Source organism: Lepisma saccharinum, chromosome 5 (assembly GCF_977018435.1).
Source record: "Lepisma saccharinum chromosome 5, izLepSacc3.1, whole genome shotgun sequence".
NCBI lineage: Eukaryota > Metazoa > Arthropoda > Insecta > Zygentoma > Lepismatidae > Lepisma > Lepisma saccharinum.
Genome location: NC_139233.1, coordinates 38,009,141 through 38,035,174, shown reverse-complemented (window position 1 = coordinate 38,035,174; position 26,034 = coordinate 38,009,141). Strand labels below are relative to the sequence as shown.

The following is a 26,034-nucleotide window of genomic DNA, read 5'->3' as shown; positions in this document are numbered from 1 at the left end:
TACTTTTCCAATTAACATTTATTTAAAGCAAATATTTTACATTAACAAACATGGCATGTCACAATGCTATGGAGGAAGAATAGCTGCATTAAAAACTCACTCAATAGTACGGCATATAAAATCAAATCCTTTTTCTAGATTAAGTGCAAGTATTGGTTTGGTTGATTCCTCATCTGAGCATCTGTAAGTATGCGTAATAAGTGCTGCTACTGCCATCTTTTGGCCTCCTTTGTAGTTCATGTGAGAAACGCTGCAGACTACCGATGAACCAATGTCTGCCTGCAATACACAAAATTCTTCAATATGAGGCTACGATGATCAGCCATATAAAAACTAGGCAAATAAAAATGCACACACATTTGTAAATTAATCAATTAAGCATTATTACGTTATTATAGTACCATGCGAATGGAACTCAGGGCTAGAATTGAATTATTATTTTCTATAAATTTCCCTGTGCATATAGCACCGTGCCATGAAGGCACATTTAGGGGATGTGCGGGTAGGGCACCACATATTCACGTTATCTGCCATTTTGGAGGTGGTGTGATCAGCACCACGCTCCGGCCGCCTTTACCCTACAGGGTTGCCACAAGTATCCATTGACTTGAGGCTGGGTGATCCCTGAAGCCATTTTATGCGGGAACAAGGCCAGGAAAATTCCGACCCTAGATCACCCACCCCGGGGAACTAGCCCGGGTCTTCCGCATTTCAGTCACACGCCATCCCGACTAGACCTCCGCGGCTCCTGAATTATTGTTTTGAGTCCATTTTATTCACAGAAAGGCTAATCGGGACTGGACCTGTAGTTTCAAGTGGAATTTGAACTACTACAAGTATAACTGGTCTCGCCTCGAACGAGAACGAAGTCCAACATCGATACGAGAGAGCCTAGTTTCGTTAGTAAACTAGATTGGGGGAAAATATGGCAAATCGAAATTGTACAAATTCTTTAGTGTTTCAAAATAAAATTCTTAGAATGAATGAACATTTCTAAAGACTTGCTCCTGCGACAAAATATTATTTTTGGAAACAAAATATTTTTTTTAAATTATATCTCAAATTGAAAAATAAATGACACTAATCGCGATGTTCATTAAACTATATGTATTTTTGATATTTAGTGTCGCTTCTCGCCACTTTCGACTGATCGTGACAAAGCGGATGATAGATGAGGAAATTGATAAAGATCACCCATGCCCACAACGGAATTTCAGGCCAAGAACTTTGGTGGCAAGATAGAAAGTATACTTAACAAGTTTGATCACAAGACTTTTTTCATCCTGCTGTCAATCTCCTGGTTCACGTATAAAGTTCCACATTCAGTCGTAATCGATTAAGATTTTTTTAAAACTACTTTGGAGAATACATATTCCATTAGCCAATTGTTACCATGTTAGTGTTCGAACGCTCAAAAGTTGAAAGTTTGAATTTTCATAATCGACAAAGGAGTCCTGCACTTGTGAAAATAATTCAATACTTAAGACTAGTGAAGCTAAGGAAAAATATTAAGTGCAACTTCCTATTCCAGTCATTGTCAGTGACGGACACAAAGGACCTTCCCCTACATCTGTCTCTCTCTGCACTTGAACCAAATTAGACATTGTCCTTCTATTGTAGAATTTGAAAGAAACAAATACGAGTAAAAATTATCGTGAGTTGTTTGCGTTGTGATACAAGTAGATTTTATAATCCATAAAGTTCATTGTAAAGAGGATAAATGTGACTGTGGAAGTGAAATTGAATTATCCCGAGTTTCAATTGTTCAGATTTTGGAAGTATTCTTCTTTAAAACTACGTACATTGTTCCACTGAGAAACAAATTCAATTTATGAAACACTAAGAAACTGAGAAAAATATTACTTCTACCTCATTACTGCCATCTGTCTTGTCTTTGTTACAACTGACTGTAAGAGTGCGAAAATGTTTTGTTGTAAATAGGATTATTTAAAGCTCGAAATGAACCAGCAAGTTTCCTTCAAAACAAAATTTTAAATTAATTCTTGGTGTAGTTTATATTATCTACGTAGACTGAACTACGTATGAGCCAATGTAATCTACGCCCATTATAGGCGTAGACAATGCAGACAGGCGTGTCTTTATACTTGCTCAATACAGCATGTGTTTCACTATAAAAGACAAACGTAAAAACTTACCACGCAAGGTGAAGATGCTTTCCCGAAGGCACACACTTGCTCCGGTTCCAGTTCGAGATAGACCTTCGACATCCGCGAAGAACAATCTTCACACTCCAGCACCTCGACCCTTGCTTTACTCAGCAGCCGACTGGAGATCTTGGGTTCGATCCCCGACGCCCGTCCGTGCCATGCAGACACGTATCTTTCCTTCTCTTGCTTCAGGCAGGGATTGGGGAAAGACTTGTCCAGCTCGTCCAGGATTTTGGAGATGACTGCGCACGTTTTGGAGTTGCCTTTCTTGGATTTTTCGTCTTCAGTATTCTTATTTTTGGCAGATTCATGTTTCTTCTCTTCGCTTTTAGGCTTTTTGCATTTCTGTTTCCCGTCAAGTGGAGACATCTGAAAAAAAATGTTAAAATTAATTGAATTGTTCTGTATAAGTACTAGTACAGGATGTGTTATTATTGTTCTGCGACTTTGCTCTAGAACTTGCGATGTGCCGAACAGTGTGTGAATTAACGGGGTGCAGAGGATTTCCCCCCACACAAAAGATTTTATCCCCCCTATAAAAATATTTCAAAGCACATAATATACCATGTCTTAACTATGTAACAAACATTGGCGTCGAGAGGGGAAGGGGGGGTCGAACGGGTCGGTCGAGCCCCCTGGTAATTGACATCGTTGATTTCAAGATACATGAAAGCCGAAAGTTTGTTACTCATTGTTAAGAACAGAAATAAAGTTCATTTAGTTAGTATTGAAACAGAATAATAAATGTAAAAATGCATTGGATCGAAAACATTGAATGAAAAATACATGAACAAGGATATATTCTACCATTTCATCTAAAGAACAAATAGTTCCACAGATTTCAAAATTCTAATACATGTAATTACAGTAGGTCACAACAAACTTTATGAAAAATAAATTCCCCCAAACATTGAAAGTCTTTTCTTGAACGAGACGTGCAAATGTTAATATCAAAATGCATTTTAGATAGATATTAACTGCATAAAATAGCAAAATAAATAATGGAAAGTAGTTGTGCTGGTATTCACTCGTTTGGTGGATCTAGTCTCCCCATTTACATATTATTTCGAATAAAATTTATTTTTGATAGTTCATAATATTTATTATTGTATAATGATATTTATAACTGTGATAATACTTATAATTTTTCTACTATACAACTTTTTATCATTTGCCCGACCCCCCTGCAAAAATTTCTGGCGACGCCCATGGTAAACATAACTGAAAGATCATTCATGTCCATTAATGGTCCATTCCTCAGAGATTTCCTTCCCGAAAAGTAATCAGCCTTGTGGATTAAAGAAGGACGCACCGTTCTGTAAGTGGCCAACCTCACCAAGCCAACAGCAGCCGTCTTCCACTTGAGTTTTCATGGCATAGTGCTCAAATTTTACATGTATTAAAGTGCTCACAAGAAACTTTTAGTTACGTTGAATTTGGCAACAGAATGTTCTGAGTACTGGTACTTAAAACCGCAAGGCAATGGTTTAGTTTACCGATTGGTAACATGTATACGAATTTGCTTACCCAGAAAAACCTACCTCCCTAAATAAAGTCACAAATACGCCACCGAGTGCATACCCCAAGTCAAAAAGCTTATTCCCACAGTGGAGCCGAAGCACAAAACCCAGCCTAATAACTAGTCACGTGACTTTTTTTTAAGCTCTTTCTGTCTATAGAAGACTAATTCCACTGTCGAGAGAAGGAAAAACCACCCGGTCATCGAAGTGCCTAACCTTGTGCATTGTTGGTGTTAAAGCCTTTTTGGGAAGTACTACGAGGGCCACTATTTATATTTTGAGCCTTGGCAACACTGATTGAAGTTAGGCGCGATTTGACGTTTGCACGGAATCGTCTGGCATTATTGACCATAACGTACTTCAAATGTTTTGTCAATAGCTTGATTTGTGTTCTTTATGTTGCCTTGGAGATTGCGCCACAACAATAAAATGGAATTAACTCGTGAACATTTTCGTGCGATGATTTTTTACGATTTTCGACGTGGACTATCAAGACAAGAGTGCATCGATCAACTTACTTCCACATTTGGCGATGAAGCTCCATCCTTTGACACTGTGAAACGCTGGTATAACGAATTTAATCGTGGCCGCCATTCGCTCACCGACGAGATTCGCGAAGGTCGTCCAAAATCAGTTGTTGTTCAAGAAAACATTGATGCTGTGCAAAACCTATACTGCAAGATAGTCATGTGACCTACTGTGAGATTGAGGCAACCATAGGCATTCGTTCCACCAGCATATATCAAATATTACATGATCATTTAGCTGTGAGAAAGGTATGTTCTCGTTGGATCCCACACAATTTGACAAAAACTCAAAAAGACGCTCGCGTCAATTGGTGCAAACAAATGCTCAATAAATACAATCGTGGTGCTTCAAAAGACGTATATAAGATTGTAACAGGTGACGAATCATGGATATATGCATATGAGCCGGAACGTAAACAGCAGTCGACTGTATGGGTGTTTCAAGGTGAACCCAATCCAACAAAAGTTGTTCGCGCTCGAAGCACATCGAAACAAATGGTAGTCTGTTTTTTCGGGAAAACTGGTCATGTGGCAACTGTGCCTTTAGAGGAACGTAGAACGGTCAACTCTGAATGGTACACAACAATTTGTTTGCCAGAGGTCTTCGGTCAAATACGGAAAACAAACAAACGCCGTCGGATCATTCTTCATCAAGACAATGCCAGCTGTCACACATCTCGTCTAACAACCGACTTTATGAACAGTCAAAAAATCGAATTGATGGGTCATCCGCCGTACCAGGCACGTATCCAGAGGGGGGCTTAGGGGGCTTGAGCCCCCCCGAAAGTTTTAGGTTTACACTAGATAAAATGAGGTTTTTGGTTTCTTGTGGTGTGAAATAAAATTATGTGACAATAATTTAAGGAGAGAAATAATTATCGAGGCAAGACGGAGAATGTTCCGTAACCCTGTTATTTATAATAGCACGTATCCAAGATGGGACACAGGGGGCTCGACCCTCTCCCCAGGAAATTTTTCAATTTAAGTTGGATAAAATTAGGTTTTTGGCTTCTTGAATAATGTGAAAATAATTTAAGGAGAGAAATTTATCGAGGCAAGACGGAGAATATTTTATACCCCCTGTTATTGTTAATAGCACGTATCGAAGGTGGGCATGAGGTGGCTCGAGCCCCCCCCCTCAGGAAATTTTTCAATTTACACTAGATAAAATTAGATTTTTGGCGTCTTGAATAATGTGATTTATAAATATGAGAGAAATAATTATCGAGACAAGAGGAGAATGTTATATAACCCTGTTATTGTTAATAGCACGTATGCAAGGTGGGGTTGAGGTGTCTCGAGCCACCCCCAGATTTATTTTTTATTTTTTAATAGATAAAATTAGGTTTTTGGCTTATAATAATGTGACGATGATTTAAGGAGAGAGACAATTATCGAGGCAAGACGGAGAATGTTCTATAACCATGTTGTTCATAATATTGCACGTAAACTTTTCTTGCGCTTTCGGTGTTGTCGCAGCGCACTTGAACACTATGTAGAGACAGACTTGTCAGCATTTGGAAGCTGCACAACAAAGGTAGCGCCACACGTAGGGCGATTCGTTGTAATATCAAATCTCTGGAAGGCGGGAGAGGGTACGTTCTTGAATGAGAGAAGGAGTCAACTACTGGCAATATTAACGAATCGTTTTATCTGAGGAACGTTCTAGAATATAATGAGGATATAAATACGCGGATTCAATTTTTCGATTAGTGATCAGTCAGCGTCCTCTGGTTGCTTTATAAGATATAGTGATTCGGAAAATGAAGACATTGACGACTGCAGAACCTCTGGGACCTCAGTGTAATGCTAGTTCGGGTCGAGGGCTGAAGAGATCAAGCCCCCCCCCCCTCTCTCTCTCTCTGAAGTGAATATTTCAGCAGTACCGGATATTGGAGTGGTTTATTAAAACAGAAATAAGCTGCATAGATCAACTGAAAATCATAGTTTTGAGTGATGATTTAGTTTTGCCAGAACTAAATTTCGTATATGCAGTCCGAGAATTTCATGGTATAAAAAAAATACTACTGGGTTCGAAACACATTCAAACACTTAACTACCATAAAGAGACAGCCGAAAATTTTATGAATGTCAAGAAGAGAAAGCAAGAAGATGTTGCATATGTAGAGGTAGACATTTTAGGCGGAAATTGCAGGCTCTACCAGGACCCGAATCAGGGCTCTACCAACTGAGCTACCTAGCCATCCTAGACTTCAACCGATTTTTCGTTAAAATGTCTACATAGTACATGTCCTGTGTATATGAAATCGTAAGGTGTTGCCTGTATAGTGAACAAGCACAGAAAATATAGGAGACAAAATAAAACTGAGGAGCATTCCCACCGGTTGAGGAGATTTTTTTTTCTTCTGTGGTCAACAAGAGCTACTACTTCGAGGTGACAATGACAGTGGCTTAATATGGGAGATTTCACACCGTGTCGCCTGAGGATTTCACAATTCGAAATTAGGTTTGTGAGGCCTTTTGTGTCGCTGCGGTGTGAAACGTTGCTGTTGATTGGCCCATTCCAATGGACATTTATCGCCTTTTCCTTCGGTCTGAAACCTTCCTAAGTCTTCAAAATCGAAGTCACAAGGATGGAAAATTAGGGCCTTTTTAAGGTTAGGTGTGAAGGCAGGCAGACAGCACCGCAAAGGATCATATCCAAAACTGCAGGAAGAACGCATCTTACTTCAATCTCCAATACGGAATGATAAAAACTTCTGGTGAGTTGATTTTAAAAAATGTGTCCGAGATAAAGAGTGGCGTGCCCAGGATTTTCGGAAGGGAGAGGGGTTACGCATACTATTTTTGGTGGTCAGTCCTGATTTTGCCAATTTTTTCCTGTCTTTGACGTTCTTCTTTTTTTAAAGAAAAGGAATACTGGATCAAATGGGGTTATGACCTCACCAACCCTCCCTTGGGCACGTCACTGGAGATAAATGAATAAGCATTTGATCATACTGGGAGACGAAACATTAGATGTGTTGGGAACAAAAGGTTTCATTGTGCATTTATTGTTTCGTGATCCAGCTGTATTCGAGAAGACTTCCTTTGTTTCGTGCCGATATAACTATGACAAGACAGCGGAAGCTGTGACAGTCATTTTTGAACACTTGTGAATGCTAAGGCTTGAATCTGAACAATTTGGTAGGTTTCGGCTTTTATAAGAGCTGCAAACATTGGAGGACAAGACACGTTAGTGGTGTTCAGGCTCGAATCAGAGAGAAATATTCGAGAGCTGTCTGCGTCAGTTGGCAGCCCACAATTTGAATCTCGCGTTGTCGAGTGGATTGACCATCCCATGCATGTGTAACAGCTTCGTAAAAAACACTCAAATACACCATAGATGTTTTTATGCCTGATGAGAAGAAATGGACAAACACACATACTGAGATGGTTCCGGCACACAATGTTAATGCATGGAAACAGAGGAGTCTAGTGGTAAAAAATGTTCAGATTTCACGATCTGATTAAAATGACAGCCTTACAGTGGCGACGATTTAAGGGATAGTTGCTCGCCATTTCTTTGCCTCAATATTATGCCCTGTTAATGTTAAGCCTTGTCTACCAAGAGAAAATAAACTTTCCTTGCACCACCCTCCCCCCCCCCGTTTTTGAACCCAATTGCCACCACTGGTCTTAAACATACAAGTGTGAGGTTCTTACTATACCCCTTTAAAAAATAGGTGTTGAGCCCCCCCCGAAAGGAATTCCTGGATACGTGCCTGCGCCGTACAGTCCTGATTTGGCACCCAATGACTTCTTCTTGTTCCCGAATGTCAAGAATAAATTGCGTGGACAATGATTTTCGTCGGCGGAAGACGCCGTTGATGCGTTCAAAAACCATATTATGGAGGTGTCTCAAGAAGATTGGAAAAACTGCTTTGACAAATGGTTCGAACGAATGCAAAAGTGTATTGACCATAAAGAAGAATACTTCGAAAAACAATAAAGCAATGCCAAATTCCTGTTTTTTCATTGTTAGGCTCAAAATATAAATAGTGACCCTCGTAGCACAGATAAATGTATTATAGTATCTACAATATATCTATATCTGTGGCACTTGTTTTCGTTTGTTCCACTGTAGACTGACTCACCTGTATGTTGAGCAGTGGGGACTGGTTCCACCCAGCCACCCAACAGTCCGTGTAGTTGAGAAAGGTGGAAGGAGCCAAGCACGCAGGAAGCACGTGAGGGTGGTTCTCAAAGGATACTGGGTACTTCAGCTTCAGAAGAGCCAGGTTGTAGCCTTCTGAGTCATCACAAGATGATGTATTGTATTCTGAAATGGAAAAAAGATAACCGAATGTTTTGTAAATCAAACCACAGATGGCAGTAGTTGAAGCATTACGTTTCGCTAACGTTTGTCATTGTTTTGTAAACCATTGCAAATGTATGTCACTAAAGAATTATGGATTCATAAAGTCTAAACTGTAGAAGATTCAGTTTAGCAATTGTTTCCTAATTTTTATCTTTAAATTTATATTTAACTGTGTGATTTGAAAATTAAAACATTTCTATTTCATTTTAAAACTGAGCACTTAAACGCACTGAAATTGTCTTCAAGTAATAGGGTGCAATATAATGTATATCCAGAGTTTCTTCAAAAAATATGCCATGTTCTAATATAATTTCTGAACACACGTGTTCGCATACTTATTATGTGTTTCTAGAAACCATTTAGAAATTGTTTTCAGCTCATACAATTTCAGAAACTTTCGATTTGTACGAGACTGAAGACTATTCGCGAAATTTTTCAGTGTTCTGATAATCAGTAAATAAGTATCTAGCGTAATTGCAAAAGCAATGCGAGAGCTCTATCCAATTGCTGACAGTCACTAAGTAACACGTCGTCAACAGGTTCGAACCAAAAGTTCCCAACTCGTAATGATTAACTTTAACTATTACAAGGCTACCCAAGCTTAAGCTAGTATAAAAGTAAGTCTACTAAATGCACCAGTCACTGAAGGTGAACTAAAATACATCAGGTTTTTATACATATTTAAATGATTAACCGATTAGATAAAATTCAGGTATTCTGTAAACTTTCTTATGAACGTAACTACTATCCGTGACAAAAATATTGAGCCCTCTGTTTACGTGCTTGTAAAATTGTACTCCGTGGGAGGGAAAAAGTCACATATACCTCATTGGAAAGTTACAAGTGTCTACTTTTTTTTTTTAAAAAAAAAAGACAAATTGATTTTAGATCTGTCTGTTCTCTATTCAAACAAAAATGTTCGTAACAGTAGTTTTTTGTGTGCGTTTTATGTAAGTCGAATTCAATCGTGTGTAGCTTCTTGAAAACCAGTCTTAAAAATATGAAATTTCTTGTAATTGAAGCTTGTTTAGGTTTAAATATCTCTGCCACATATAATGTTGCTATCATTTGTGGAACAGCCAATATTAATGTTTAATAACAGTGTTGCAATCTCTGTAATGGTCAGCCCAATGGCGATGCAATGCATATCTAAACGAGCATGTAATAAAAATGAAATGTTTATGGCTTATCTTTTCATATTCTGCGAATTGAAAACTACAGACAATTGTCTCTCTTGGCAACCGGCTCGCGGGTTTTTAGTCTCGTTGCTAGGAGGAAGTGCGCTTTGTTGCCACACGCCGCCGGCAGACCCTTAAACTCTGCGTTCAGCCAGCAGCTTTGACAATGAAAGTAAGCCGAAAGTTTCGGTTACAAAGCGAATTGTTGTGCACAGATAAGCATTGTTCAGATGCTGTAATTGACGAATGCAGATTTTCTTTTATCACTCTGCGTTCCTAACATATAGCCTGAACTCTCACACATACGTAATAACAGTTTTCCTTTGTTACTATGAAGTTGCTGTTGCTGTACATCGCAGGCACGTTATTTTTTTTTTATATACAGAGGAGACTGCGAAGCCAGAAGTCACGGGTTTGAATATTTTGTAAGATATTTCATTGCCCTCATCAAATCAAGCTCATCGTTGCACTTACTCTTTTTAAATGAGCGACATAAAATGATACAGATACGGAGAAAATGACGTTCGTATAAAGATTGGATAAAAGCTAGAAAATATAACAATTACTAAAGTATACAAAGACAATTTCTTTCAATCATAATATGATAAATTGTTTATTCATTATTTTACACTGCAACAATGTTTTGGCACTTCCACTATTCCCACGGCGTGGACCGTGAAGCTGCAGCGAAGCGGCAACACTGTGCAAGTCACCTGCAGCCCGCGGAGTCAGATTGGCCGCATCTCGCCATACGTCATCCGCGCGTTTACATTATTAGGAGTGGTCAATAATAATTTATATCTGTGGTCATACCTGAGATACACGTGTTAAACTTCTGGATTTGGATCAAATGTGTCATATAAACGGCTTTTTACAATTTAATTTAATTTGCAATTACGCATTTCAAGATTTCACGTTTGCCTAAAATTTCTATTTTTGAAACAGTGAAGATCTGTATTTGACTTCTTCCACAGAGATGCAAGAACAATCCGTCTTCACGTACAAAAAATCTCAATATTATATCAATTGTGGATTATGAACTGTATGACGTTAAGTTCCCCGTTCTTGCAAACTGGAAGAAAAAACTACACTTTTTAGTGAATTTTTCATTATAATACAAAAATGCAACGAAGAATAATTTATAGAGGACTTATTAAAAAATAGATACTTGAAGCTTTCCAATGAGGTATATTTGACTTTCTTCCACCCACGGAGTTCAATTTTACAAGCACGCAAACAGAGGGCTCAATATTTTTGTCACGGATAGTAAGTTACTGATTTGGTAAAGTGTAATTAGACAATCCTGAGGTTTAGAATGTGATTTCCTCTTTTTCTGGAATATAGCAAATGCCATGTTACATAATTACCTAATTGTTCGTTACTCATTTACTTGCAGTTTGAGAGAACCTTTTCCAGACGAAGAAATTAACAAGAATATTAATAAATATTAAAGAGGTATAACCGGTAAATACATGGAAAGTAAAGACACAAATGAATAAAATGTATTAAATTTGGATTACATTACAAAAGAACATTCCATTCACTTCTCTTTTAGTGCATTATAACTGCATCGAATCAGAAGTTTCGATTAACTACGAACCAAGTACGAGTGATGAGCAGTGAAAAATGACTGGGGGGGGCGACAAAATATTGTTGGGGCAGTCACATTAAAATTAAAAAAACATTATATGTAAATATTATATACAGGGTGCGGCAACGTAACTTCCTTTTTTGAAATGCGCGCCATGCAACCTGCAGACGTCGTAGCGGGGCGGGAGTGGTCTCATTCGACAGGCGCGAGTCTAAAGTTTCGTTTGCGTCCCGGTCAGTCATCATGCGTTGGAACAGTGAGGAGCGTGCGTTTGCCGTCGAGGCCTACTTTACGAACGGATGTTCTGTTATCGCCAGTGGCCAGCATGCTACCCCGATTTGACCACCTTGCTATTTTTTTTGTAATCCCGCGTTTGTTACCAGTCCAAGGACCCTCCAAGACCTGAAGGCCTACATCCGTCAAGAAATTGCCAACATTCCCGCTGATATGCTGGTTCGGGTAATGAAGAACGCAAGAAATCGGCTTCTTCAGTGGACAATGGGGGCGTCACCTCCCTGATATGATTTTCAAAACTGTGTGAAACATAACTTGAGATATGTACCTACAGTGTAAAAAAAAAATTCAACAATTCTAATTCATAACATGGGTTTTATTGCGTTCTGAAATAAGGAAGTTATGTTGCCGTAATAATGCTTATAATAATATATTATTATTATTATAATCATTATACTGTATTCATGTATGGTGTTTTGAGCTTGTATTTTATTCCGAGTGAACGTTACCTAAATTTACTTCTTGATTACGAGTTTATCTCCATATGATTTGCTTTAATAAAGGCATTAATTCTTTTTTTTTATTCGTGGGAACTGTCGCAAGTTGCGTTGTTTCTAGTAGCCTATTTCCGTACTGGAAGACATTTATAATATTATAATTCATCGTCTTTCTTGAGATGAAACTACTGATATAAATATTCAAAGTTATAAGATAATAATATAAATGTCGAAAAAAATGTTTCGAAGAGTTTAATTTTTTTGCAAAATAAACATGACGTTGGAAGATATGAATCTTCTTAAGTATTAGAAACAACGAAAGTCACTTAGTGAAGTGCAATTCTCCTGTAGGAGAATTCTGCTGTAGTATGTGCTTTGGAGAACACATTGCCTACCTTCAGTACGTCCAGGACTTGACATTTGTTCTCAATACCAAGGACAGCCAAATGAGGCAGCTGGTATCCAGCATCTTGTTTCGAGCAAAGCTTTTCAAGGTTTCAAAAAGGAAAAGGTTCTTTCACACGCTGCATTGGGAACTGGAATTGTTACAGAGAATACAACTAGAGTGTGAACCTTGTGAAATATCAATTTACACTTTCCTAGGATTTCGAAGAAAAAAACATTAAGTGGACTACTTTTGTTCCATCTTCGTAACGCTGAAGAGTTTTGGGCAAAATCTGCGTTTTACCTTTCAGGGAAACGTTATCAAAGGAATAAAAATCTGAAAAAGGTTACAGTTATCTCATAATTCAAGAAATATTTCGACCCTGGTACACCTCTCACTCTACCACTCCAACGTATGTTTGTGCTACACATTTACAGGCACCTATGGAGTTCTTGGGAAGAAGTTCTTCGATTTTGATATGTACGAGAAAGAGCGAAACTGCATATAATGATTGAAGAGTGAAATCCTAAAAAGCGTTCTTTTACCTGCCCGCGATACAAATATGTCATGTTCCTTTCTCGCAATGTCTTTTGTTTCATCTGACATCAGTGCGAATACTTACACCTGATCCACTTCCTGGCTTATTTTGCTGAGAATAAGTGTGGACATTACGCAGATTAATTTGTTTTGAATCAAATTTTTGAGTGTAATTTGCATTTTAAGGTTCAAGTTCAATACATTTCCGAATAATATCCCCTCATTTTCAAATTAACTTCAAGAGTATCGAAGAAATTCCCTTGTTAAGGTTTGCCTCAGACTCATCAACTCGAAAATCAAGTCGCTGATAGTAAGAACCCGCAATGCATCCACAAGAACTGACATGTGGTGTCGGTTTTCTTGGATCAACTTTGGTCCCGGGTTCGATACCCGGTGGGGACACTAATCTGTAGGTCCAGTACCGATTAGCCTTACTGTGTATAAAGTGGACTTAAAACACCAAATCAACCAACCAACCAACCAACCAACCAAATCTTGAGTCACCTTTAATGTATTTTACTAAATAGCGTTGTCACTAAAGACCCACGATTAGAATAATTTACCCGTTCTACAGATAATATTTTGTGGTCCTCAGAATGTTCGTGATGCTTTAAAACAATCCACATTCAACGCTTTCTTCCAGTTCTTAAAACTCGTTAAAACTTAGGTTAATCGGACGATTACAGGACATAGTAAATGAATGAGAAATCGCCTATGTCCATGGCGGCGCTCGAATCTTGAACGTAAGTCACACACATATACCGTATATATACTAAAACAAATGTATATTTAGTAGTTATGTTGGTATTAAAGGCAGGAGAAGTGATATCATGCAGAATACACCACTTAGAAAAGGTGATATTTGCCATACTCTTAGAAATGAACTTATTATTTGATATTTCATTAACTTCAGTTGGTGGCCGGACGGGGGGCAAAGTATCTGACTGGGGGCGTCCGCCTCCCCTGCCCCCCTGTAGCGCCGTCACTGGTGATGAGATTAAATCGATGCAGAACACTAAAAAGAAAAAAAATACCCATACTCATGCCAGGTTTCGAACGTGGACGTCTGGTAACGTACCCCGCTCAGTAACCACACCTCCACGGAAGTTGACGAATGCTATTAGGAAATATTACCTAGTTGTAAAAAGGTGAGGCTATAGTGAAAAATTACTCGCGCTTATAAGTTTCCTTTCAACCTTAAGGAAGATAGATTTTAGTTATTTGTGAATCATCCTGTATATGGAGGAGACTAACCTGGATGGATGTATTTCTTGGAGACAGGCAACTCGACGTTGCTGAAGACTTCTGCCGGGTGGTCGTTGCTCAGGATGTCCCACTCCCCTAGCCTCACGGTCAGCTCACTAGACGGCTTGTCCTTCACACAGGAAGCAGTGGTCAGTACATGCCTCGGGCTTACAAGTGTTGCTCCACATATGAACATTTCTTCGTTGGTGTCTATCACGGCTGCCTGCATCGTAGAAAAAGCTCTGGATTAGAATCTTGCGTAGATGGTTACTTAGGTTCTGAGTGGGTTCCGAAGAACGGACATGTTTGAAAGATCATGCATGTAGTTTCACAAATCGCCTTAACTTATCCTCTATTCTAGTTTTATTTTTATCCACCACACATCAACTTCTTTTCGTATTCTTCATATTTCTTTATTACTCTTTCGTTAGCTCGCTTCCATGTGTCTCATCCTCTCTCTTTTGTAGTCTTCCTATATTGTTAACTAGCGCGCATCTACGAGGAGTTCGGTTGGAGGCGATCGCCACACCTAGGTACCTAGGCTAGGTATTTATATGCATTATATGTAATGTATATCTTATTTGTATCAGTATTTTATATGTAAGCTATACTTTAATTAGTGTAGAACACCATGGATGGTTATTAAGATATGTTGTAAATATTTTAATGCCGAATGTAAATTATTATTATATGTTCCTAATTGTGTGTTGAAGTCTTCTGGTAATAATTACATTTCAAATCAAAAGTAAATACATAAATAACGACCCTAACGCTTTATGTATATTAATTTACACTGTCTCAAAAGGTGCGACAAGATTCTAGAAGAAAATATTTGTATATTTGTTTCTCTGTTCTCACGCTTTTCGTCGTATCGCAGTGGGTAATGATTGAAGAAAAACATTTACTCGGACCAGTATCCATACTTCACCCCTGTACATGTTAATCCCTGTAGACCACAGAGTAGTGGTATACGTTGTTTATGTAAAAACTATGTAAATATTTGTTATAATGAACTTCCACTGGAAAATCACCCCTTCAAGTGCCATTACTGGATCCGCCACTGATCCTCATTCGTCAACCACTCGTGGTGTTTCGCACCCTTCGCAGTGTAACACTGACTTTGGATACGACCTTTCAAATCCATAACTAAAACTCTTCTCACTGGAAAACATCTGAATAGTGTGTTAGTTTGTTGAACAATCCAGTCTAATCGTTGCCTATTTTGGGGAGAAGGAATGGTTCAGGTTGCATTCTGACCGAACTTGTTGCCAGGAAAGACTGGCCCCACGATTACTCTGAAACCGTAATATAAGTCATTTTCTAAGATATCTAGACAGGTAAAGAAAACCAAACGGACAGGCCTGGGTTTACACACGAAGCTAATATCGAGAACCCTTATTTTCTACATTTTTACCACCATAGCTCGAAAGAGCGGATAAGAAAACAATAAATGTAGCTATATTTCTGAGCATATGCGTAACTTGGCCGGGCAGGGACTAGCCCCCCACCCCAAATATTCATGTTTATTAAACCTTACAAGTTAAAATTACTTTTGATAACCTCCTGAATTTGAAAATTAACTAAATTAACTAAATAATCCTGGATGCTATTTTTATGAGATGGAGAACTTTTCCATTCCTCCCCCCTCCCCAAAAGAAATTAGGTCCCAAATGACGCCCATGTTTCAGAGCAAAAAAGATGAGAAAATCTTAGCAAATATACATAACCTAAAAGAGTTACTAAAATATTCCTTCTCCAATATGTAAAGAATTGTAGCAAAGCCAACACTGAAACAATGGATTTATGAAAACCTCTGTGCTTCGAAATTTTGAATAGCTAATATAGCCAAAGAGTATTTACCTGCCACGGAAATTCTCCAAAACCTGCAACACCAGGAGGAAGGTAATCCAGGTTCATCGTTGGAGTGGTCCCACAGGCTTTCCATGACAATGGTTCCTGAAACAATTAAAATATTTTCATAACTACATTACAAACCTAGCTCTTGTGGTTTTCAACATACCAACTACATTGATAAAAATTGCAATGTTGAGGTGGTTAGTTCTTAGGGTGGTTCAGAGGGAACCACTCATCCCATGGACACTGGCGTACGCAGAGGGTGCTGATGAGGCTACAGCCCATCCCAACATTTTCAGAATATCAAAATTTTCAGATGAAAGCAGTAAATAACTCGGGAAATATCAAAGTGGTAACTGAAACCCCGCCTTAAAATGACTCCTGATTGTTACAGGTTCAGAAATGTTTAATAAATTCAATTCCGGGCCAGGAGAGAAAATCAGCAAGCGTAAATTGGTTCTGGACCGTAAAGAACCTTTTTATCTGTAAAGTGTTTCAATTCAACCATTTTACCAGATCAATTTAAATACGGTCCAGGAACCTTTTTTCAATGAAAAAAATACCAACTTGGACCGAATTTAAATTGTGCGAGAAAAAAAGGTTTCCGGTCCTTCAGCGAAACCCAATAGAACCCATTAGAATTTATGGGTCCCTGGACCTTTAACAACCCTTCATTTCTTTGGAATTTGAACAGCTTTCAAAATGAACATTAAAAATGGTAATTATGAAACTCGCAGAACTCAGCTATGTACTATCCACCTTTGCTGTTCCATCCCCCTTTGAAAAGAAACTCTTGCATAGGCCAGTGTCCATGGAACACACAATATCAGTTGCATAGATGAATAATACATTATAGTTCAGCTTTATATCGAGAAAATAATGTGAAAAATCCTGAAATCCCACTAGGAACTGCACCAAATAATTCTTTTGAACAATTCGAAGTGGACTGCACCACCATAGGGTGGGCGAAGATAAAGACTAGCCCACTGTGGAATAGTCTTAGCTTACCCAAAGAGATTTTTTCGGAATCAGTAAATCAAGAGGGTTAAACAAGCAAAGAATGTTAAGGGCACGGAAAGAAAGATGGGTTAAGAATGGTTAGACCATGATCACAAATATAGAATCCACCTGTAATTATCTCAAATCCTCGTGACCATCCGCCAGAAAATCTCTAGGGATCCACCGTTTGAAGTAGTGTGGTAAAGGAATAATACCATAACAAATTAAGTTTTAAATCAAACAATTTAAATTGACCGACATCTTGCACGCAAAGTGAAAATTATTAATAGTACTGACTGAAACTGAATGTCGGGTATAATAATAAAGTGTTCTACTAAAACCACCCCCACAGTCTCCACGCCATAGAAAAGATCAAAGTTATGTACCTACAGCTGCAAGATCACCACCGATTCTAGAGTTGCTTTCACATAGGAAAGCCAAAATTTCGAAACAAAATGTACAGGAGAAAATTGTAAAATATAGAAATACTTTGGTAAAAGGGAATATTTACTCTACGAAATATTTGAGAACGTCACTGCTACTCACCATCTGCTTACAGTAATAGTTGACAGAGTTCTTCAGTTTTGTTTTCCATTCAGTTTCTTTATACGCCGAGAGGAGAGCTGAACTCAGGCTCAGAATAAACAGAGTTTGTAGCACAGAACCTGGAAAGGAATTATCATCATAGAATCTCCAAATATGCAATTTACCTCCATTCAAAGAATTATATTTGCTATATTTCATTTTAACAGTTTCATAAATTTTACTAAATTAATCAGAAACAATAAGAACTACTATTTGCTGAAGAACTAACAAATTACAATTAGACAATAAAAAGCAACAAGGATAAAGGAAAAGGGAAGAGAAAGAACTAGACAAATTGATACGCATTTCTATATAGAAACAGACGAAGAAAGAAAAGTCGAATAGAAAGGGAGACAAAACAGAAATTAGAAAAAAATACGGAGGGGAAAAATACATAGGCGAGGAAGGGGGATAAAGAGAAACTGAGGAAGGAATGAAGACAAACGAAGGAAAACAGAAAGCAAAGAAACAAACTGAGGTAAAAAAGGAACAAATCAGATAATGTATGAAAGAAAAGGAACTGGAGGAACTATGGAAAAACAGAGCAAGAAATAAGGAACATGGAAATAAATGAAGATAGCGAAGAGGGTGAGAAATATAAAGAGAAGAAAAATAGAGGGAGAGATTAAGATTATGGGTAATGAGGAAAAGAGAAAGAATCCGAAAGAGATCCTACTAAGAAAATTGATTACCGTCAGGGAGGGATTTGCCAATAGGCTATAGCCCTGGGCCTGCAAAGTCCAAGGGGAGGGGGAGTGCACAAAATTGAATCTAAAAGGGGGCAGTCTTGACAGACTATCGACTATTCAGGTTTCACTTTACCCATGCCTTGGATCTTGTTAATCATCTGATTCCCAGCACAAGGGTGAACGTACTTTTCAAAAGGACAAATGCTGCTCCTGACCGCAGTTCTAGCGACTCAAAGACAATTATATCGTAAGGTATCGTTGAGAAAATTTCAATCGATACTTACCGATACATTGTTATCGATTCATCTCGAGACATTAGCGAAATAAAACAACATGTGATGTACTTTTACTTGCTTACTCCATGGAGGTAGAAGCAAGTAGTTTCTAGAAAAAAAAGTAGTTTTCACGTTCAGAAGAGAGAACGGCGCTTATGGAGAAACCGCACAGTGTTGCCAATACAGCGCTAGCTCATGTCGCCCGGAAATGTTGACCTACCTTCACAATGAAGGTGTTACATATTTTGTATATATAATGATAATTATATGTAATTATTAATATTAATATTATACTGTGAACGTTACAGTTACCCTTTTTACTATGATCCATTGCGATCACTACACACGCGAGTGTAATGCACGAATATGACACTTCAGAAATCACTTAAAAAAGTAACACCATTAAGCCTTGTTTCCATGATTATGAAAAACTAAATATGCTGACCAAGCCAGTAATTTATATTTGCTAGAAGGTTGAAACGTTAGTTTATGTTTTTAATAAAATAAATTACTGCCTTGGTCAGCATATTTAGTTTTTCTTAAGAAAGAGTAAAAATCACAGCGATCACACAACTGAAAACACTTTTTCGAGAGAGGGAAAAAGTCTAAACATACCAAAACAGATCTCTCACTCAAGTAAGGGGAACCTGGCACATGGGTTAGATTAAGTTGCAACCCAAACAAACAAATGAGTTATGGCCCACGTGAACTGATAAGACGTGAATGACTCAAGCAAGGCATGTCATATTTCTATCTTGAAGCCCCATATTTTGTCACGTGTTGGAAAGCCTTTCAAGGGTTAATATGGTGTCTATGAATTTATGTGTACGTTGGAAACTGAAAGGTGATCTTCATTTCAGTATTAATGTCGACAGTAATGTAAACGAAAACAACGTGTATTTGCGACAGCACTAATGTTGATCACAACAGCAGCATTGGAAATAATTGTCAATTATTAAATTTAAGTAATTTCAATTCTATTATAACAAACAGCATGAAGTTCATATTTTTACTGAATGGAAATAAAAGAACTCGAAAACTTGGTGGTGATTAGCCGGAATGCTGCGGTTTGTCAGCTCAAGATCGCCAGACAACGGCTCCTTACTTCGCGCGCGGTTCGGGTTAAAAAGAAACTCCAAATGCATGGAAGTAATATTTCTGGGAACCTTTGAGTGGTTATAAAAAATAATTTCATTATTTTCTCCACAACTTTGTCGCTGGAAGTTTTTACTTGGAATTACGGAACAAAAAATGGCCAGCGACGACATTTTCTACTGCACGAATATAAGAAATCTCCACATACTTTATTTGAATACTTTTTAATGCAAATATGCTTTAAAGTATTGATAAATTCTGAGTACCACCGTCACCTATGACAATTAAACAGTGTCAATTTTTTTCATAATGAAAGCTTCAATTTTACGGCATGTTTCAACGTTAGGAATGAAAACTGTAAAAATTGTGTTTTCACAGAAAATTTAAGTTTTTAATTTATCTAAAATTGTGTAAGCAAGTTACCAGTTTTTTGTGTTCACCATCGTATTCTCTACAAAATTTCCTGAAAACTGCAGGTACCGATTTTACTTAAGCTAAATTTGTAAATCCAGAAATTTGACAACAGCGCGCTCGTATTTCCCATAAGAAAAGCATTGCCCATAAGAGCCCATTGTGTCTTCCGAACGTGAAAACGACTCTAGCTCTTAAATAACTTCTTATACCATAACCCTATTTTCAGTACTGTATTTTAACCTGAGTGCAAGTCTGTATGGCAGGCAGACTGCAAAGGAAGCAGAGTTGCTTTTAAGTCCAATTTATGCACAGAAAGGCTAATCGGGACTGGATCTACAGTTTACAGTGTGATCCGAAGCACTATGTGCATCCACCGGGTATCGAACAGGGACCCATTGATTACAAGGCTACAACTTTACCACTACGCCATCGGGGAGGCAAAGGAAGCCGCAGGAGATTACGTAACTGTGCTTGAATATAGGAAATGTTTCCTCTGAGAAAATTAACGTAAATATTTTGAATGCTAACATTTTTAAGTCAAGTGGAGGGATATTGACTGTTGAAATCAAGATTGTTCTGAAATGCCAGTGGAGAGCTGTTGTTCAGTCCTAAAACATTAACATTGCCTCAGAAATTCAACGTCGAGCAGACTTTCCAGTTTGGCATCCTTCACAGCGAATGCTGATGTCCTGCAAGAAATTCACAGTCTAGTCTAAATTGCTGCCATGAAAGCAGTCACGTAGACAGGAGGATAGATCGGGGGCTGAAGCCCCCTCGAAATCCTTCAAATATCAAAATTTAATAGTGTATAGTTGTAATTACTATATTAATAATTATTATTATAGTTATAATTTACTTCCTTAGCAGGACCAAACATCTTGTACGTATAATCCGTTGTAATATACTTAGAAATTCGTCTTCAGCGCTTCTACCCACACTATTTCGCCTTTAGATGACGGCTGGTGATCAGGAGAAAGTCCCCGATGATATAAAATTCTGGCTACAGGTCTCCATAAAAGCCAGAAGGAAACTCTCTTTAGTGAGTGCTCTCTTGTTAAATCTAAGTGTACTGTTTTATCGAAGTTTAGTGAATAATTTTTAATGCTATGTGCTTAGATTTTAAAGTTTACAAGTATTTTTAGTACAGAGCATGCATAACAAAACTGTTCAGAACAATATTAATAACAATGTTGGTCCCTTTAACCAAGGGATCCCGGGTTCGATATCCGATGGAGACACATGGCACAGTGATTCGAATCCCACTTTAAACTGTAGGTCCAGTCCCGATTAGCCTTTCTGTGCATAAAATTGACAAAAAATTTCAACCAATCAATCAATAATAATGTTGGCAAGGTCCAAAACAAAGGATAGCCTAGGGGACGAATTTTATAAATCCTCTTGTTCCCCGTTAAAGCCACTGGTCTTTACTCTTGCCCAGATACAGACCTGCCAAGAACAAACAACGGAACGCCTTATCGCCCCGCTGCCTCAGTTATCAAGACTTACACAATGTTATCCGAGTCCCTAGCTGAATGACAACTAGAAAGGTCGAATTTCAAAGCTGAAGATAAACAACGTAGAAGAAGCGAACATATCCGGATTATTAATGTTGCACTTGCCCTGTATTGATATGATTTTATCTAGATCTTATCGGTTCTGGGTTCGAGTCCGTATTTGTGTATGAGTAAAATTTCAGTAACCGCCGAACGTCTCAAATTCAGTTATTTTCTTATTTTTCACATTGGTACTTACGTATTCTGCATTCCTAAGGATTGTTGAAGGTGTCATTTCGTTTTTTCCACGCAAATAATCAAATTTTTGTTTGTTCGCTTTAGCTTGCGTTACACGCGATATGTTGGAGAAATCTTGACTACGTTGTCCGTGATTAGTGGTTATGCAGTGTTGCAACCTTCTTCATAAAAAATACCTACTTTCCTGTTACTCATTTTGTATTTTTTTCCAGGTTCGAAAACCCAACGAACCATGCACGGATAGCCCCACAAACCATTCATAAATATCTCCACGAACCATGCACGGCAATGTTAGGTTAGGTAAGGCAAACAGTTAAAATTATTTTTTAAAATCAGAAAAATATTTTTCCGGTTCGAAAACCCCACGAACCATGCACGGCAAGGTTAGGTTAGGTAAGGCAAATATAGTTAAAATTGTTTCATTTATTTAAGTTCTACAACTGTTACACAGTTACAAAACCGCGTGGTTTAAAACACTGACCCGATATTACGTCATGAAACGAACGCAAAAATTTGGTTCACGTAGTAGACTGACATCAAGGGAACAGATTCCGTGCATCATAGTGAAATTAATATCGAAAATTACATGATTTACCGGAAAAAAAATTAAGCGAGGGGGAAAAAATCATTTCCAAGAATTTCGTACAGTAAAAACTTATTTCGGTAAGTACTTTCACCTGTAAAATTGAAGAAATACGTTTTGCGGATACGAAAATTTTACCAAAGAAAATTATAGGCGTGAGCACGGTGCTTGCCAGGGGTTCATGGGTACCTAACAAAGGTAGAAACTACATCAAAATAATGAAAATATTATTAAAAAGGAAGGAATTTAGTTTCATTTAAAGTAATCCGTTCTCTCTCTCTCTCTCCCACACAATTCGAAATTGTTTACTATAATCTGTAACCACGTACTGGACGTTTTTAACTTTATAAACCGCACAGAGCTCCCGCACTTATTTCTCTCCCTAACACAGCTATCGTTAATGCCACCTTCAACTTAAGGCTTATTTGTTTTATTTACAATAATATTGAAGTAGATAACCGAAACCGCACCCACAAGAAAAAATTGAAGCAGATTCATGGAAAGGCTTTGTACAATTTATAAAGTGATAGTAATAGTGTTTTAATAACTGCAATAGTAATTATGAGTTTTTGTCTAGTTTGGTGGACATAGTAGATTTAACCAAGTTTTTACATTGAACTGCAGAGATTTAGCCTTGTGTTGTATTACATTTGTTTTAGTTTGGTTATTCTGCATCAATATTGATTTTCAATTGTTTACTTTCATTATTTAAATATGAATATCGTCACAATGATAGGAAACCCTGTGCTAAAGTGATAACGAATACTCAGACTATAATAGTAAAATTTCATCTTCAACAGTTCGTTAAAAAGGAACGTAAAGTTACATGATAGGCAATTGAAACTTCCCTCAAGGCACCCCCAAATACGTTTGTCTGCGTACGCCTATGCTCAAAATACGTAACCTGAAATCCACGCATATCGTTTCTAATGTCCTAATTTGTCGACATGTGTCATTTTTGCTTTGCAATACGAAGGAAAAAAACTATGCAATTACACGCATTCTGGCAAGAACAAACATTTAAATCCTGTCAACTAAGTAAGATTATGAATCTGTTTCAAAAGCAACGAAATGCGATGTTGGAAGTTTTAGACCTTTCCATGTGTTGACAAAGATCAAAGTGGGCAGTAAGAATGGAGCACAACACGACTGCAACTCTATCATTAACTCAAAATCAAGCGATGTTTATACACAGCACACTTAAATTCAGTCAATACTTTATAAACTGTAGCAATACAATGAGTATTGTCTACGCAATCCTTCCAATTAAAACAACTAATTGTAAAAATACACTATAATTACTCTTTATGTGCATGTTTATTTTCCATGGTTTTGACAGCTTCATTTGATATCTATTACCGTGTGCACACCAGCATTATACGAAGGGCATAGTAAGACTTTATCAATCTCAAATATTCTTAATTTTGCCTTACGAGAATTTTACTTAAACACACACTAAAACATTTAGGAACGACGAAAATTGAAACTGACAGTAGAGCGTCATCTATTGCTTCCTTCAAAGGTAATTCGTATTACCGCTAACTCCGTTGCTTATACTACGCAAAATTTACAAATTAATCATCGAGTTTAAAAGGAACATTGAAAGACTCATTTGGCCTTTTCTACGTAGCACAGATCCAACCTTACCTGCCATAGCGCCGAAGTGTGACTAATCCTTCTATATTCCAGAGGTTCTGTTTGTGCTTCTGCTCTTACACCTCAGAGGTCACTGCATTCGAGGCTATATTCATGTGACGTCTCGCGGGTGGTGAAACGCAATGTTTGTACTTTCAATGTACATTACAAAGATCAGAAGTTATTTGTATAACTGGTTTAAATCGACAAAGAGTTCGGAAATTTCCTGAAAACAAATCTAATGGTGTCAGGTGAGGTAATTGAGCACGGACGTCTAGTATTAGACCGGAAATCTCGCTCGCACTTAGCAACAGACAGTGGCGTATGGTGACATATTACAGACTCGAATATCGCAATACTACTTTATCATTTCTTTTGTAATCTTAGATGCGGGCTTCGAACACCATGTTCACTGGCGCATGCAGAGGAGGGGTGTGTGTGTGTGGGGGGGGCGCTGATGGGACTACAGGCCCTTCCGATTTTTTTTAAAAAAAAATCAAAAATTTTAAATGAAAGTAGCAAATTACTCGCATTACATTTTTTGTTTTGAACAGCCCATAAGACAAAGGTTAACAATTATAATTATGTTATATTTTGTAGTGCATCAAGGCCCCCCCTCTCCCAGAAGGCAGCTCTGTAATATCCATTTTACAATTCCAGCTTTCTTCGAAAAAAAAATCCTGCGTACCGAGGTTCGCAGATCGCTAGTTTCCCCCCCAAAAGCAGGCGGTAAACAAGTTAACGGACCTTGCTGCGTACTCCAATGCCCATGTTGCAGAATTCGACAAGATTTAAGGCGAATTTGCGTAAAAACTGCCTAATCAAGACTGGTTAAGCCCTTCTAACAGATTGTATGTAAATAAACTAGCCCTGATAACCGATTGATTGATTTTATTTATTTTACTTCGCATTTCTGCCACTTTTAACTAATCGCGAAGATGAGGATGAGCGGTGATAAGATTAAATGGATAAAAGGACAATCACAATATAAATGGACAGGACACAACACGAACCCCACATAGGATTATACTGGCTCCAGACACCAGAACCTCGTTAGTCAGCAAAAAACAGTCCAGTGTGAAAGAGAGGTTCGCATTTGGGTGGCTCTTGAAAGAGCCATACACCCCTTCCACCCTGATGAGTTTCTGAGTATAAATTGACTTAGGTGCTGACCGTATGGCTTTAGTAAGGACAAGTCACTTTCGCCACTATCCCTCGCCACCCCCCAAAGAACTCAGAGTGCAGAAATTTAGGATCCTGGGGTCGTCAGAGCTTCCCGTTCCTCATCCACTTTCAGTTAATTTTTAATTAAAAAAAATTGTATTTGAATTTTTGTTATTTTTACTACCTAGCTGTTCTGCCACGTTTGGTTAACGATGAGTAAGGACAATTTGAAATTGATGAAACAACACCTACAGAGAACACCCATGCTCAGGCCGGGAATCGAACCAGGGAACTTCGAGGGCGACATCGAAGGTTAACCACTATCGACTCGACAATTTGAAATGAATGAACCCGGATCCCTTGATTACAAGACGAGGGCGTTAAACTGAATGAATGATCGGTTGATTGATTTGGTGTTTTAAGTCCACTTTATGCACAGTAAGGCTAATCGGGACTGGACCTACAGCTTAAAGTGAGATCCGAACCACTATGAGCCTTCACCAGGGAACGAACCCGGGACCTCTTGATTGTGAATGAATGAGTATGTGTGTGTGCAGTGTAGCCCTGTATCACGTAAAATGATAATAATTTCGAAACGGGTAATAATTTCATAAACTAACAACTTCGCCTCACGAAAATGTATGGGGCGAATAAAATGACACATGGGTGGGTATTCTCAAGCATGTGAAATGGTATACGGAGCCGACTCGCTCAGTAAGTGTTCAACTTTCAATCTTGCCACCAAAGCTCTCAGGTTCGAGTCACTGCCTGAGGGTGTTCTTTTAAG

The 26,034-nt window shown here is 38.1% G+C and overlaps 1 protein-coding gene across 2 annotated transcripts; it reads right to left on the bottom strand.

Annotated features, from left to right (window-relative positions):
- LOC145988333 (uncharacterized) lies at nt 1-24,169 on the bottom strand. Of its 2 annotated transcripts, none has more exons than XM_083123200.1 (7): nt 24,096-24,169; nt 17,603-17,721; nt 16,064-16,159; nt 14,213-14,426; nt 8,313-8,497; nt 2,157-2,537; nt 1-279 (listed from the first exon to the last, which is right to left on the bottom strand). In XM_083123200.1, exons 1-7 carry the CDS (start codon nt 24,100-24,102, stop codon nt 97-99), a joined length of 1,185 nt encoding a protein of 394 aa, XP_082979326.1. In that variant the 5' UTR covers nt 24,103-24,169; the 3' UTR covers nt 1-96. The 2 variants fall into 2 exon arrangements, with proteins under 2 accessions (XP_082979326.1, XP_082979325.1); XM_083123199.1 differs by lacking the exon at nt 24,096-24,169 and adding an exon at nt 23,751-23,778.
- Nucleotides 24,170-26,034: the final 1,865 nt, after the last annotated feature.

Bases quoted from the DNA above. Each gene is read 5' to 3' on its own strand.
- LOC145988333 (XM_083123199.1), bottom strand. The intron at 8,498-14,212 runs GTTAGTCTCCTC...TTTCCATTTCAG, and splicing joins CAAGAAATACATCCATCCAG to AATACAATACATCATCTTGT. The intron at 2,538-8,312 runs GTGAGTCAGTCT...ATTTTTTTTCAG, and splicing joins CCCCACTGCTCAACATACAG to ATGTCTCCACTTGACGGGAA.